Here is a 17,955-nt window from a genome sequence, read left to right as displayed (position 1 = left end):
ATCAGATATGACAGATGCACCTAAAAGCGCAAAGCAGTATTAAAGGATGCAAGAGTATATATAAGTTTGTATTAATATATTGAATAAAGTATCGATAAATGGATGTGAAAGTTGGTGCCAGTAACTAGAAGGGTGAGGAAAGTAGAAAAAGAAGTGTAGTAGATTTGTGAAAGAATGTTAATATCCTAAAGGTTATGATGAATTAAGCAAAATTATGGGTTGAATTACCAAGCCAATAGAAAGTGGAAGAACTGTAAAGTAAAATTAGTACATCAAAATACTAATAAAATAAAAATAAAAAATGCAAATAAAATGAAAGTGGTGTAGCTGTCATCAGATATGGGGGGAAACATATTTAGAAAATGGTCGAATATAGGTAAAGCAAATATGCTTGATCTGATGTCAGCTGAAATAAATATTGATACATGATCAGGTATTTCATCAGGAGGACTACACCTGACCATGTATCAGGAACTGCGTTTCTATACTTGTCCATAGTAGTAGAAGAAAAGTGAAAGGCCAAAAAACAACAAAAATGAAATTAGCACATTCTAATACAGTATGGACAAGGCAGTCCCAATGCAGTGTAATTTATTTAGGTAAAAATAAGGATCAAATTAGAATAAATATGGTTAATATAAATATATTACCTCACCCTATAACATGTGCTTGTTCGAAATTTATTTATGGAATCATTGAATTGAAAAAATTCCCAAAAATATCCTATCTATACAAAAATAAATCCTACGCTAAATTCCACATATTTTTATTAAACGTATTTATATTAACCATATTTATTCTAACTTGATCCTTATTTTTACCTAAATAAATTATACTGAATTGGGACTACCTTGTCCATACTGTATTAGAAAGTGCTAATTTCATTTTCGTTGCTTTTTGGCCTTTCACTTTTCTACTACTACTATGGGCAAGTATAGAAATGCAGTTCCTGATACATGGTCAAGTGTAGTCCCATGATGAAATACTTGATCATGCATCAATATTTATTTCAGCTGACATCAGATAAAGCATATTTTCCTTACCTATATTTGACCATTTTCTAAATGTTTCCCCCCATATCTGATGACAGCTATACCACTTTCATTTTTTCATTTTATTTACATTTTATTTTTATTTTATTAGTATTTTGATGTACTAATTTTACTTTACAGTTTTATTATTATTAGCAAGGAAGCCTGGGGCTTATGCTGCACTGGCCAAAAAAAAATTCCCAAATTATCCTGAGAGAGAGAGAGAGAGAGAGAGAGAAAGTAGAAAGGAATCACCAAGAAAGAGAAGAATGATGATATCCAGCTCAGGACCCTGGGTTTGCTAAGTCCATACTCACCAGATGTTAAGCCCCATTGGCTTGGTAATTCAGCCCATAATTTTGCTTAATTCATCATAACCTTTAGTAGGATATTAACATTCTTTCACCTTTCACAAATCTACTACACTTCTTTTTCTACTTTCCTCAGCCTTCTAGTTACTGGCACTTTGTAACTTTCACATCCATTTATGCATACTTTATTCAATATATTAATACAAGTGTGTGTGTGTGTGTGTATGTGTGTGTGTGTGTGTTTACACACACATAAATATAAATACTACAAGGTTTTTATATTTATATTGTAAATAATAATTCCTTGATAAAAATTTAAACTAAGAGGCCAAAACTGTTTTATGTTCTTGACTTGAAAAATGAAGTAATAATAAAAACAATTTTAATAGAAACTTTTAACTTATTTATTGTACAATAAAAAAGGTATAATTTTAGGTACAGTAGGTATAAAAAAGGTAGAATAAAAAGGTATAACATTTACACACGTAACAAGTTAAGTTTAAGAATGCTTTTACATTTTACATTACATGTTTTCTTGGTTTACTAACAAATTCTTCAATTAATTCACTGAAATCTAAAGAATTCAAAAATTCATTTTCTATACTAAGAATAGCTAGTATTGAATCTCGTTTCTGTCATAACACTTCTCAAAATATTTTTAATCAATTTTAATTTGGAAAAAGATCTTTCTCTACTGGCCTTTGAAATCATTAAGCAAAGATATATACGTAATGTAATTTCAATATTTGGAAAAATTTGAACTAAGTTGTTTTCTTTTATATAATAATAAAGGTAACATAAATTTAAGTTTTGTACATGATCAGTTTCAATTTCCTCTTCTGTATCACTCACATTTCTTCATTTGAAATGTGCTCTTTTTGTAACTCTATTTCTAAATTATTTTTATTTAAATGGTAGTCTTTGCTTTCAAACAACGATTTTTTTCCTCTTTTTAATTCTTCTTTATAAAATGAAGTCAAATTTTTGGAATATTTAATATGTTCATCTAAGTTAGATTTACCAAAAATCCAAATCTTTGATAGATATTGTCATATGCATTTGAATGATAATTTAAATTTGTAATTAAAGAATCAATAATAGGAAGAAAAGTTTCTACTTTAAATTTTTCGCTTCCTTGGAGTATTATGCCTCGTGTTTTACTTTTTTCATAGGAGTACAGAAGATCATTACATTTTTTAACACATTTATCAAAATCATTATAATTGCTATTTGAAGAAAGTAATTTGGCTTGTTGTTCATAGTATTCAGATTTCTCTTTTTTTCTTCTGTAAATGACACCAAAGACCTTAACAGTTTAAAGGCCAATGATAAATTTATTGTTTTTTTTGCAAAATTTTATTCGTTTTATTCAGTTTAAAACAGCTAGAAATGCTGTTTAAAGTTTTTATATGCTTTTAATCAATGAAACAGTTTCCATTTTTGTGTCTACTGATTCATCTTCTTTAGAAATAAATGTTTCAAGTGCTTCTTTTATAAATGAATACCCTTCAAATTAAGGCAACAAAAGCCATCGGCTTGAGCTGACCAGCATGTATCTAATATGTTTTTTTACAAACTTTCATTTAACATTGAACTGTGCACTGAAGTTAAAATATTCCATGTATGGGTTGATGAAAAAAAAGTGTACAAAATTGAAAAAATGCTTCACTTTCATAGCACATTCCACTGCATTAACTCCAATTAAATTTAATTGATGTGATATACAAGGAATAAAAACTGCTAGAGGATTTATGTCTTGAATTCTAGCTTGAAGTCCATTATATTTTCTGGCCATATTAGCTGCATTATCACAAAATTGGCCATGGCAGTTTGATAACAGAATACCATGCTGATTTAAAAATTTTGTTACTTCATCATATATAGCTTGTGCCATGACCATAAATGGGAATAAATTTTAGAAATCATTCTACGGATGAGCCATTTTTGACATAGCGAAGTATAAATGTAAGTTGATCTAAGTGACTTATAGCTGGCGTTGAATCAACCGAAATGTAATAATATCTGGCTTGTTTAATTTTTTTTGCAATTTCTGAGAAAACCTTTTTTCCCATCATTTCTATAATTTCTTCACAAATTGTTGATGATAAGTAGGATACATTTCCTCTACCTTTATTTCCAAATTTAAGCAAATGTTCTTTTAAGAATGGATCAAATTTGCTTATAACCTTTAAAATTCCTAGAAAGTTTCCATTCCGTGTGGAACCTAGTAATGCATTACTTCCTCTAAAAGGTAAACCTCTTGCTGCTAAAAATTTTATTACTGATACCGTACATTTTAATATTTTGTGCCAGTAATTTTTTTCGTCATTGTATTGCTTCTCTAACTCTGAGTCAATCCTTTCATTCTTGGGTGCCTCCGTAGCCAGGTGGGCAGAAGCAGCAGTGCGTAGCACACGCACTGTGCTAAGATTAGACCGGTGTTCGAGCCCGTGACCACCAAATACAGAGGATGCGGAAAGGTCAGGGAATAACCACCGCATATCCCCGGAGCAATATGGCCTTAGTTGCTAATGCTCCTAAAAATCCAAATAACAAACATCTTTCATTTTTGTTAGGTATGTTAATAAATTTTTGTGCTGTTCAGATCCATTTTCATGTTGAATAACAGTATGTAATCCATGTTTCCAGTCATTGAAACCATTACTTGTAAATGGACTTGGTGTGGATGTAGAAAATAATTTACACACAAAACAGTATATTTTTCCTTGTGATAGTGAATAAATAATCCAATCATGTCTAAGCATTTCACCGTTTTGAAGCTGACGGTAAAAAAAGGCTGTGTTGAAGTGTTGTTCTTGTTTCTTTCTCGTCATTTTCCTTACTTCTATAAATACGTTCAGGCACATTAAAATCACATTCCAAATTTTTATATTTAGACGGCCCCATTCGATTACCTTAATCGAATCCAGTATTCTTGTACATCTTTCCACTTTCCTTGAAAAGTATGCCATAACCCGGAATCTTGAAGTAGGCTCAGCAAGAATGATGACTTTTTGCAAGTTCTGTACATCCTGTGATGTAGATGGAGTATTGACTTTATTTATATTTGAATTGGACTCTATAGTTTCTGTAGAATAATTCTCAGCTATATCTGTAGAATTATTAAAGGTTGTGGGCTGATAAGGCAGTTCAGACAAGGTCTGAAATAAATTTGTTAATTTAGGTAGATTTTTAAAGAACTGTTCACCTTTTTTTTTTTGCTCTTTTTCACTTCTGAACTCCACTTTCAAATGTCCGTTTCATTACAATATGTCCTAAAAAAAAATTTAATTAATTTAAAAATTAGATAAATCTTTATGAAATATACTAAAGATTGTAATAATGTTTACATATTGGGGCACAATAAGTACACTGCATGAGGTGCCTACAAAATTAAAATATTATAAAATATTGAGGTGGTGGTTTCTAAAAATATAGAACCAACCAAGCAATCATTATATTATATTACTAACTTTACCAGAGACAGACTGGGTCAAAAATTCTTACCGGGGAAAACAAATAGAATGTATCAGAGGTCTCAGAGTGTAATATTGAAAATCACACCATCCGTCATGGCCCACCGGAGTTTCCCCGGTAAGTCTTATGGCCAGTCCGCCTCTGGTCTTTACCAAATAACAGTAATAAGAAAAGCTTCTGATTAGGCTCTGCATCTCCAGTCGCTGTTTTGAACTTATAAAATTATTTGTTTTGAACTATGATGTTGTATGCATTTTGATAACAAAACAGATAATTGAAACTAGAAAAACTTTTTCCCCCAATAAACTTCATAGACTTAAAAATAAAAACAAATAAAGTTTATATGATTATCTTACACAGCAGTCAACGAAGCTTCACTATCTTTACATTTAGCGATCACAATAGCACACAACATTCTAAGCTGCAGATTGCAGACTGACTCAAGAGATGTACAGTCAGTCCTTGTATAATATGTGTTTACACTACACAAATTCGATCACACACGATTTATAAATAGGGAAACAACGCCATGTATAACACGACCAAATTCGCTTATGCACGATTTGCCTTTGTGTTTACGAGAAATTGCAGTCGAACTTGGGAATCGGTGTTCTTCCCAAATGTATGCAACACAATAGCAATGAAGAGAAGATTCTGAAAATTTATTTATGTTTTTATATTAGTGAAGATTTCAGTGAAGGGGAAACACATTTCATCATAACTTAAAAACCCGCAGAATTCCAGCTATCGGTATTATCGCAAATGTAATTAAATTGAGTGTACTACCCATTTATAACAGATTCCACTAGCAGGAACATCCAATAAACTGGAGAGTGCAAATTGTTTTTATTGTTTTATGGTAGTGACCTCCAGAAATATGCTTTAGTAATATATAAGCTAGCGTGAGGTGATAGTGTTTCTGCCTTTACAGCCAGGGCTGCACTGAGCCATTTTAGTACCTGAGGCAAGAATGGAAAATTGCACCCTACTGTTAATCATGGCAACATTGGCAATTATTCAATCTTTCTTTTTGTGCCCCTTTCAGCTTTTAATCTGAGGCAAGAGCCTCATTTGCCTCACCCTCGGCACTGTTCTGTTTACAGTGTTGTTTATTCTTTGTTGGATGATGGAAAAAACTTGTTTTTATAGTGTATTTCACTGATATTATATAGTTAATTTCAACCCATAACACATTATGCTTTGTGCATTTAGTCTTCAAAATAACTAGGGAAGATATTAATAACAGTAAATATTGAAAGATATTAAAAGAAATTGTGCTTTCCTTTCCCTATTAAAAAAAAATATTGATAACTATGCAGCATGTTTAAAAATGTGTGCTAATAATGTACAAATTAAGTTTCAAGTTATGGAATGAAATATTAGTATTTCTTCTTTTATTAGGAGATGAGCCCAGTCATTGTGTGCTTACAGTTGTCCGGGGTGTGTCCCCTCATAAATCTATTCAAGAAGACGTACCAAGAAATTTAGTTGAGAAAGTTAAAAACCTTAAAGAGGCTATTTCCATGAGTTGTTTTCAGATCCGTCCTTTTATGCCATTAACTGCTCCATCATCAACATTAAACAATCCACATTTTCCTACAATACATTCTGCTCTTAGTGATCTTCCAGATGCACCCTGTGTTCTTCTCTATCCAGGAACTGATAAACAGAATTTCACAACTAGGAAAAATTGTGTTCTAGCAGTGGTGCCATTTTCTTCCTCAAAATATGTTACACTTAATAATCTTTCAGGATTTATATTAGTTGCACACCCTGTAAAGAAATTAGAAATTAGAGAAGAATTAAGTAAAGGTGAATTCAAAATGGAACGTTTTCGAACAAGAAGGAGAACAAGGATATATAGTGACTCTATGACTTCTGTTGAAGAAAAACTGAAAGAAGAGTATAAGGTATATTAATTAATTTAAACTAATACTCATTTTAAATAATATAATGAATTTACATTCTGACACTTTATTCCATGTATTTGAACATCTAGTTTAACTATATAACCATTCACATTATATTTACTTTTATGTGTACAATTTTTAACCTAATTTTTGAAGAATTTTTATATACAAGTTTAATAAAGGAAAAATTGTTGTTTTGCATCTTTTCATATAGCTTTTATGTTTGCACAAACCAATGACAAAAAAATTACCATTGCAAATCCGTGTTTGGAGACAGATTCCTGTATAATACTCATACAGAATTGGGGAGGAGCTCCCCATCCTGTTTTTTGCTTCAGTAACTGAAAGTCACTCCTTAGAACATAATATGCTGTGCACTGATTGCTTTATAATGGAAAATAAAATAAAAATTGAAAATTACTATGAAATAAAAACAATTTGCCCTTTTAAACTTTTGACTGCTTATTTATAAATCTTTTTTTAATCTGTCTTCATTATAAATTTGTCTCAACTAATATCTGACACACACAACTGTTTAAATTTTTTATAGAGACTTTAAAGTTCAATGAACATAAATTAAGGAAGAGGAAAAATAACTACAAGAATATTCCAATAACATTAGAAAAAACTGTTTTATTGAGAATCCAACCATAAAAGGTTTTTGAAACCAGTAGTGCTCTAGAATGGTGGTTAAATTTGAGGGTTGCAAAGCAGGAAGAAGAAACTTGTTTATATTGAACTTGAATTTTTGTAGGTTATAAAATGTTTGCAAATGCATACAATAAAGTGAAGTTGTTCTATAGGGCAGAACAGAGGAAATAAATGAAGATGAAGAAAAGTTACCATGGAGTTGGCAAAAAAAAAAAAAAAAAAAAAAAACACAGCAAGAATTGGATGGCTCCTTTCACATTATCCTCCATGACACTATGATGCTTTGCTACTTGGCACTTGTTTGGTCTCAGTATTGAGTCCCATCATAGATCTGAGGAATTTCTGAAGGCCTCTCCAATCAGAGCTATAGTTAGCCAAATTGCTGGCAGAGGGAGTAGTGTTTATCTCATGAGTGATTCCAGGTTTTTCAAGCTGCACAATATTTGAAGTACAGTCTCTGAACACACTTATTCATACAATAGCACATTATGGCCCTAGTTGCCAATGCACCTAAAAACCAACAGCAACTTTTGAAAGGGAGTGGAAGAGAAGGGACATTGGTTAACTGGATTGTTCTTTTGGATAGAACTGATGATTTTTGGAGAGGTGAATACCTCTCAAAATATTACCAGTTTATTGAGCTTCATATGTGTAAACATTTCATGCTAGAGTAGATTCAACATTACAGTCGTAACAACCACTCAGATATTTATGCAGAGAAATGTTAAAAAAAAAAATATATATTCATTAGAAATTTTGGTAAAGCAGGTTTCTGTTTTGATAGATAAGAGAGGGTTCAGCTTGCCAAGCTTAGGGTGACTAGATACTAATGTCCATAACTGGGACAAAATGGATTTTAAAGCCTAAAATCTGGGGTGGGGGAAGAAAAAGATGACAAGAACTTCAGTGTGTTTTAGGCAATGTGTAATCTAAAAATGAAAGAATTATTTACAAGAGAAAATGGTCAATGTATTTGTAAAATAATTACATTAATACAACTGAGGAATAATTAAGTAGTATTGCAATAATTAAGTCTTAGGCTTTATGCCTTCATATTTATAGTTAAAGCAGATAAGTCTGCTTTTCCTGCCTTCATGGTAAAAGCAGACATTTGTTCCCCTCAGTAATATCATTGATTATATCTGTATAGATTCAAAATGAATACTTATTCAACACCTTTCCAAAATGAGGCTTCCAGACTTGTATGCAGTACTCAAGATGTTACCTAGACATTGCCGTATGCAACTGGATAATCACCTCCTTATTTCTGCTGGAAAAATTCCTGTATATGTCTGCACTGCTCAGAGAACTTCACTGAGTGCAGTAATCTCTAGAGATTTTTTCATTCTCCACTAATCTGAGTGTGGTAACACACAAGTTGGTATGTTATTAGCATTACATTGTTGGTTTGCTATTAGTATTACTAATAGCAAATGATGTAACAAAGCAAGCTTATACAGCATCAGCAAATAAAAAAATAAAAAAAATCCCATTTCACCTATCCATCACCTCCAACAGTTTTTCTATTCTTCCTTGAATATATTCACTATTGCATCCACAACAACAGATGGAAGCTTGTTTTAACAATCAACCACCAGTTGGCTGAAGGAAAATTTCCGCTATATTTATTCTGTGACCATCTTTCCTCAATTTGAATTTGTCCACTTTTCAGTTTGTCCACTTCTATTCACAAGTGGACAAACTCAAACCTCCTTACACAACTCCCAACACTAATTTGTCTTTTCTGTAACTTTAATTGCCACCATCCATTGTGGGGATCTGCTACAATGGATACAGAAGGCAAATTAATTGAAGAATTTTTGAACAATAATGATCTTAATTTACTAAACTCTGCACTCCCAACTATATCCAGGATCTACTTCTGTAGTTGACTTGTCGATTTGTTCACCTTCCATCTTTCCAATTATGACCAGCATTAACCAATCCCTTCAATAGTGATCATTTTCCGATTATTTGCTCATTACAAACAGGGTTAACTCCAAATTCTAATCAAAGATCCACTTGGAAGTTTAAAAAGGCAAACTGGGATGGCAATTCTGCCTAAATATGTCTAGACAGACTTTATATTCAAAACAACCTATCGATGATGTAACTATGTATATACATACATAACCAATCATTTTCTGACCACAGCTGATGCTTTTATTCCAAAATCCAAGGCATATGTAGTCTGGTGGAATACAGACTGCTTTCATGACCAATTAGATTCTGACTGCAGCTGATGCTTCTATTCCAAAATCCAAGACTCGTCGAATTCAACAAAATCACTGGTGGAACACAGACTGCTTTTTTGCCAAACAGGAGAAAAACTATGCTTGGAATAATTATAATTTCCACAAGTATCCCACCACTAGTAACTTAATTGCTTATAAAAGACTTAAAAGCTAAAGCAAGACAAATTAGATGGAAAGCAAAACGTGATTCGTGAATTACTTTTGCCTCAACCATCGCAAAAGACCCAGATACACAGCTCATCTGGAGAAGGATACAAACTCTAAATGACAAATTTTGCTCGACTGCCCTCTCTAATACTTCATTGGAAAGGGAAAGATGTGTCGATTCCTGAAGGAGTTACTAAAGCACTAGCAGACTCGTTTGTCAAAATATTTGCTTCTGCCTCTTATGCATCCTCCTTCCAGTACAACAAACCCTTTACATCAATAAAACTTAAAGAATCATTAAATAGATCTTCCAGCAATGCTGCAGGCCCAGATGGTGTTCATTACATTATGCTGAAGCACTTACTTGAAGAGGACTTGTGTACCTTGTTGATTTTCTATAATCAGATCTTCTCTGAAAATGCCTATCCTTCTTCCTGGCTCCATTCTTTCATTATTGCCTTACCAAAACCAGGCAAAGATCCTTCCCTGGTTCAAAATTATCAGCCAATATCTCTCACTAGCTGCGTGGGTAAAATTTTTGAAAGTATGGTTCATACAAGGCTCACTTGGATCCTGGAGTCACAGAATCTCCTGCTTGATCATCAATATGGCTTTCGGAAAAACAGATCAACCCTAGACATGCTCATCAAAGCCGCATCTCATAACTGCAATGCCTTTGTCATGAAACAACATCTAGTCATGATCAACTTAGATCTTGAAAGGCATTTGACACTACCTGGCGTCATGGTATTATTATTATAGATCTTTACCATCTGGAGGCTCAGGGACCATTTGCGTGAAATAATTCAATTTCCTGCAATTGCGTTCTTTTCAGATCTGATATAAAACATGCTCTCTGCATCGTACTTTCAGGAAGAAGGAGTCCTGCAGGGATCGATACCTAGTTCAACACTGTTTGCAATCCTAGTTATCAGCATGACACGAGATATCCCAAAAACTGTTGAAACTTGTGTATGCAGATCTTGCCATTTCCTGTCAGTCTCAAAGAATGAATATCATCAAGCGGCAGCTCGATGGTATTCATGCTTTGAGACTGACTTGTCATAACTAAAATAGAATCCTGGACTTAACAGAACGATTATCAGAAAAGAAATGCACCACCACTCAGTTTTGCAAGCAAAAGACTCTCCATTCTGATTCTGAATTGCAAATAAACAATACTCCAATCCCACTTGTTACTACCATTAGATTCCTTGGACTGATATTAGATAGCAAGCTAAATTTCCAAGCTCACATCACTCATTTAAGAAATACTTGTCTAAAGCATTTGAACATACTTTGGTCATGGGAAGCTGATCGGTGTACTCTACTCATCTTTACAGAACTTCAATCCATTCACACTTGGATTATGGTTGTCCAGTATGACTCTGCCAGGAGCACTACTTTACATCTAAATTACTTACTTTACATCCAGCACAGTGCTCTGAGGACTATGTTGGGTGCTTCCAGGACTTGTCTAATCAGAAGTCTTTAAATTGAAGTTCATGATCCTCCACTACATCTTTGTAGTAAAACATTAGTGCTCCACTGCGCTGCTAAAATCCAGAGTTTTCCATCACATCCCAGTTGGGAGCATCTTTATAATACTCGGTGGGATTTCTTCTATGAGAGCAAGCCAAATGAAAATAGATCTGCTTCACTTGAGGGTTAAAGAGCTTTTTCAGAGTTGGAATATCAATTTAAGTGATTTTTCAGGACACAACTACACCTGTTCCACCTTGGATATATGTTTCTGCCTCTTACGGTGTACATTTTCTTCAGTGGAGGAAGAATGTCTTACCTCCCTGCAATATCAATCAGTTGCACACACTACTCTGAACTTCCATGCCTGTAAAATCTATACTGATGGATCAAAAACTGCCAGTACAGTAGGTGCTGTTGCAGTTTTTCCTTCACTTACTATTAAAGTCTCACTACCATTAGCCTGCAGAGTCTTCACTGCTGAATTATATGCCATCAAATTAGCACTTAGCAAAATTATTGAGCTTTCCATCTCACCTGCCATAATTTACACCAACTCCCTCAGTACTGTCTCTGCCATAAGGAAGAATTTCTCATCTTCTCATTTTATCTTGGAATACATTCATTCCCAGCTATTCTCATGCAGTGTGTCCAATCAGTTTTTGCTGGATCCCTGGCCATTCTGGAACTCTAGAAAATGAAAGTGCTGACCTTGCCACTAAACATCCTCAACCCACTCTTTCACAACATCCTCAGGTTCCTTACATTGATTATGAGCCTATCATTTGCAAAGCATGATACGACAACTGGTCACAGATCTGGAAAAGTAACACTAAACTTTACCAGATAAAACAAGATCCAAAGCTGTGGCTCTCTGGCTTCCAATGAAACAGAAGAGAGGAAGTGGTATTGGCAAGACTGAGAATTGGATACACTCATCATGCTCATCTCTTATTATTGAGAGAAAACCCACTTTGTGCTCATCCTGTCTGTGACAGGATGAGCACCAAGGTGAGTTTTCTAAATGACAACCGTTAGGAGCAGACCAGAAAAATTACGGTCTGTCATTTTTCTGGTTGATTGTCCCTTACACTCAACCATCTGGTCAAACACTTTTCAGTCATTCACCACATTGAACATCTCACATGATTTATCTCACTTCTTAGGAAATGAAGCAGATAATTTTTTTATTTTTTAAGCGATATGCTGCTTGTGAATAAACTATGAACAGACACAATTTGGCCTTAGTAGCCCTTGTGTCGTTAAACCCAATGCCAACAACAATAAATATATATGCCTCCAATTTTACACTTTTCAATAGATTTATTACTTCTATCTCATATATATAATTTTTTGTATCCTTTGCTGCTGCTTTATGCACTCAGGTCCAATGAAGTGCAATATGGCCTAAGTAGCCATTGCACTTAAAACTCCATCAACAACAGGTGCAACTGTCATATATTTTTATCTCTATTATCACTCAACTTTTCACCCAATTTTTATCCTTATCACACACACACACACACACACACACACACACACACACACACACACACACACACACACACACAGTGGATTCCAGTTATTTGGGCCACCAGTTAATCAGGGCAGCCATTTATTTGGGACAAATCTTAAAGAACAGAACCTAATCGAGAAAATAGCTAGGGTTTTCTTTGCTTAATTGGGACAACATGCGTTTAATCGGGGCAGGAGACTGCAGCACTCGAGATTACCCTACGATTGTTTCTGACTGTAATACGTGGTCCTTTCGGATTTTGGAGGTCACAACCATAAAACAAAAACAATTTACAGTTTCCAGTTGGGCTTTTTTTTTTTTTTTTTTTTTTTTTTTGTAGTTGTTGGGGCATCAGCTTCTGGGGCCATAATGCACCTCCCAAGGTTTTTGCAGTACTTTGATCCAAGCCCGAGGCGGGATTCGAACCTGCAACCTTTGGGTTGCTAGGCAGGCACTTTACCCACCCGGCTAGCCCGGTCGGCTGGGCTTTTCTGTTAGTGCAATCTATTATAAACAGGTAGTAAACTCGATCTTATTGCATTTACTTCTTTGTCCTCGCCTTCTTCCCACGTTCATATGGGGTCGGCATTCCCTTCCTTAATTCTCTTCCTCCATTCCTTTCTAACCAGGGCTTCCTCTCTCTTTCAAATCCTCTGCCACCTTGTCCTTTCATCTCAGCTTAGGTCTCCCCCTCTTCCTCTTCCCTATCACCTCCAGCTTTTCACACCTCTTCCCTACATACTCCTCACTTCTTCGTTCCACATGACCAAGCCACCTCAACCTAGATTCCTGAATTTTTTTACTCAGAGGCCCTCACCTTAACCGTACCTCTTAATGTAGTCATTTCTTAACCAGTCCTTCCTCGTCACACCACACATCCATCTTAGCATCCTCATCTCCGCCACTTCCATCTTCTTCTCCTGGGCCCTTGTAATCGCCCATGTCTCAGCACCGTACATCCATGCGGGTCTAACCACAGTTTTATACACTCTTCCCTTCATTCTACAATTAACTTTCTTATCACACAGCACCCCACTCATCTTTCTCCAGTTCAGCCATCCACATTGCACTCTGTGCTGTATTTCTGCACTCGATCCTCCATCCCTCTCAACGTTCAATCCCAGGTACTTAAATTTCGAAACAGATGGTAGCTTTTCCTCCTGCAGTTTTATAGAACTCAGCTTCTCCATTCAATACCATATATTCTGTCTTTGTTCTACTTATCCTCATGCCTCTATCTTCCAACGCTTTCCTCCATTCCTCCAATTTCTTCTCTACCTTTCCTTGGGATGATTCGCACAGTACGATATCATCTGCGAACAGCATACTCCATGGTGCTCTACTCTTCACTTCTCTCACCAACACATCCATTACCAGGTCAAACAGATATGGGCTGAGAGCTGATCCCTGGTGCAGCCCAACTTCTACAGAGAACCCCTCAGTAATACCTACACTGCTCTTAACCTGAGTCACTGCTCTCTCGTACATATCCTTCACAAGCCTTACATACTTTTCCGATGTACCCTTCTCCCTCATACATCTCCATACCTCTTGTCTGGGCAACTCTACTTGCATCTCCCTGTATCTTTCCATCACCTGCCTTAAAGCAAAGACCGCATCTGTTGCTCCTCCTCCTCCCGGCATGAAACCAAACTGTTCCTCTCCTATTTCCATTTCCTGCCTTAACCTTCCTTCCACAATTCTTTCCCAGATCTTCATCGAATGAAACATTAACTTTATTCCCCTGTAGTTCCCACATTCCTGCACATCACCCTTTCCTTTAAAGATTGGCACAAGTATACTTTCCCTCCACTCATCGGGTATCATCTCCTGCTGCCACAGTTTTCCCATCAAGTCCCATAGGATCTTATTGCATTTACAATAATACCAATAGCTGGAATTCTGTGTTTTTACATTATTATGGTTAAATGTGTTTCTCCTTCACTGAAATCTTCAGTCATAAAAAGCATAAATAAATTTTCAGAATCTTCATTTTTATTTTTTAAGCTTCGTAAACCTGTTACTCCATATCTCAATTGCTGTTTTGTGTTAGTTGCAATTTGCGCATGCGATGTTCTTTATTGATTGCTGATCTTTTTTACTGTTTTAAATTTTATAACTCCCCCCCCCAAATGTCAGTGAACAGAAATATTAATTAGTTATATAAGTGTAAATTTGTTTTTATTGTATTATAATTAGCCATATGGTGCAAGGAAGCCTGAGGCTTATGCTGCACCGGCCAAAAAAAAAAAAAAAAAAAAAATTTCCCTATTACCCTGAGAGAGAGAGAGAGAGAGAAGTAGAAAGGAATCATCAAGAAAGAGAAGAATGATGATATCCAGCTCAGGACCCTGGGTGTGCCAACCCAGGGTCCTGAGGTTCACCTGATGTGAGCCCCTGGGGGAGATTTTGCTAACTTGTGGAAAATATTCTTCTGATTTTCTCATATCATTTAATTTTGTTAATAGGTAAGGTAATAAAGTGTAAATTTGTGCTTTATATCTTTACTTTTATAGCCTGTGGATAATATTCCTCCTATTTTCGCTTATTAGAATTGCCATTTAATTGAATTAAAATTCAATTCACAAACATGATCACAATGACTAGTGCTTACTACATATTGTATAGTGAACAGTATAGTATTTTATTATGGAGAAAAAAAACACTATTTATTAGGGTTGCCCAGAAAGTTACTTTACCTACCCATGTTTATTGTGTCTGTAAATTGTGTATGTTTTCTGGTCGATTTGCTTGATGGAAAACCCCGGATTCTGGGGGGAAAACTTTGCTGTCTATGCCCAAGGCTGACTAACTCAGCCACAGAGTGAAAAATGCCCACAAGTTCCTTGTGTCATTAACAGGATTCGAACCTGGGCTTTTTCCACCCGATGTGAGGACTGTACGATACCACTGTGCTATCCGTGCAAATAACTGGAATCCATTGTGCGCACACACACACACACACACAAACTCAATACTGATGAGATTTTTATCATCAGTATTGAGTATGTGTGTGTTTAAGTTTTATAAAGCAATTCAAACCCTTAAACATCTCAATCAGATCACCTTGCAGGTACCTAGTCTCCAAATGTTTTTAGTTCTTCAGTTCTGCAAATAGCAAAACTGAGGCTTTTCTTCATAAGAGCACCCATTTGTTCTCCTCACTGGCCTTGTTGATCTCTGTATCTGTTCCAACAGCTCTACATCGTTCCTAAAATATGGTCTCCAGATCTGTATGTGGTACTCAAGATGTGGCTTAACCTTGCCTTATACAACAGAACAATCACCTCCTTATCTCTGCTAGCAAAATTCCTGTGTATCATTGACAAAACCCCATGAACTGTCCTAGCAGCCTGTCTACACTGCTCAACAACTGCTAGCTTGGAAGGCTACACAGTAGGCTTAACAATAGCTACAGGCAGAAGGGAAAGTAATTCTTGCACTGCTTCTATTACAACAGACTGGAAAGCAATGTACAGGGAATTTCAAGGCCTGAAATCCCTTATTCATGGAATAAGGAAATACGTGAGCTGTGTTAGGGTAACTAAGAGCAAGAACAGGTGCATGTATACTTGCATGCACACAAATGCTAGGAAATAAATTTAATGAATTTGTAGTGCTGGTCAAGCCAATAAATACAGACATTGTGTGGATATTGGAGACATGATGTCACTGAGATATAAAGGATGCGGAATTTGAATATGGGGAATGTAATGCATAGAGAAAGGACAGACAGGGCGGGGGAGGGGGATTTATGCTTTTAGTTAAGAAGCACAGAATCTAAGTCTGCATCCAGATGACATGGGTGGCCCATGCAATGTTGAGTTAGTTTGGTGCAACATAAACACCGAGAAAAGAAAAATGAGAGCAGAAGTGTATTATAGACTGTGATGAATATAACAAAAAACTGTACAGAGAAATAGGGTAGGCCAATAAATTATAATTTATTGGCCTACTCTAATTAAATATAAATATAATATATTTATTTTATGACTGTTTTCTACATCAGCGTGTTAGAGAGGCAATAAGAGAGAGCAGTACTCTTGATCTGATTATTAGCAGTGGTTCTTCATGCATTAAGAATCTGCAAATAAAAGAACCACTATGTGGCAATGATTACAATGTATTGATGTTGAATTTACTTAAAGATGTAATTATAATCAGGGGTAAAGGGAAGAGTTTTTGCTTTCTTTTATGGATATAATACACACGAGCAGATGATACGGTTCTCAAGTAACCCTAATATGATAATTTTTTTATTCAGTTCTCTTAGAAATATCTGTCAGGTCATCCCAGATTTCATTAAAATCAGGCAAATAGAAATCTGACAGTTATTATTTATTTTTATCCATGTAATTTGTATGTAAAAAAGAAAATTATAGATTAAATGTAGTTTTAATACACTGTTAGCTGTTAGACCGGTGTTTCCCAACGTGGGTCCCACGCCCCACATGGGGGAAATTTGATTGTTCAGGGGGGCAATTCAAAAATTGCTCGTCTAGAGTTTAAAACAACCGCCTACTATGACTTAACTTGTACAAAAGAAGAATTGTTGGTAAAGTCTCTGTTTATTGCTCATACTGCAACTGTCAATCGTACTCTTGAGGCTAGTTATGAAATTTCTTTACTCATTGCTAAATCTGGGAAAAATCATACTATAGGAGAGAATTTAATCAAACCATCAATATCAGCATTTCTTAAAACAGTTCTGGAAAAAGATGACAAAGACCTGAAAGCTATGCCACTCAATAACAATACTGTTAGCAGAAAAATAGATGAAATGAGTGAAGATATTGAAATACAACTTGTTGGAAAGCTGAAAACAAGAAAATTCTCAGTGCAAATGGATGACTCAACTTTGAGAGACACAGTGAAGCCGTACTGATAATTTATGTAAGATGTATTGATAAAGGTAATTTTGCTGAAGAAATGTTATTCTGTAAATCATTAGAGAGCACCACTACCTCCAAAGATATATATATATAATAAGCTAAAAAATTACTTAGATGACAATAATATATCAATGAAAAATATAACATCTTGCGCTGCAGATGGTGCTCCTAATATGATGGGCAAGAAAAATGGCTGCTTAAAATTGATGAAAGATGAGAAACCAGAAATGCTTCTTGTGCATTGTGTTATTCATAGGGAAAACTTGTCTCTTCAAGCTTTTTT

General features: G+C 35.1%; 1 protein-coding gene across 2 annotated transcripts in view; it reads left to right on the top strand.

Annotated features, from left to right (window-relative positions):
• Positions 1–17,955, top strand: part of LOC150088415 (uncharacterized) — a 452,966-nt gene that overhangs the window by 140,252 nt on the left and 294,759 nt on the right. For both annotated transcript variants that reach the window (XM_090369501.1, XM_090369502.1), the window contains exon 6: positions 6,221–6,729. In XM_090369501.1, the coding sequence (XP_090225627.1) occupies positions 6,221–6,729 (509 nt within the window). The remainder of the gene's footprint in view (positions 1–6,220; positions 6,730–17,955) is intronic.

Source organism: Mastigoproctus giganteus, chromosome 3 (genome assembly GCF_048544385.1).
Source record: "Mastigoproctus giganteus isolate SK-2022 chromosome 3, ASM4854438v1, whole genome shotgun sequence".
NCBI lineage: Eukaryota > Metazoa > Arthropoda > Arachnida > Uropygi > Thelyphonidae > Mastigoproctus > Mastigoproctus giganteus.
Note: the sequence above shows the minus strand (reverse complement) of the source record. Positions and strands in the feature narration are given on the sequence as shown.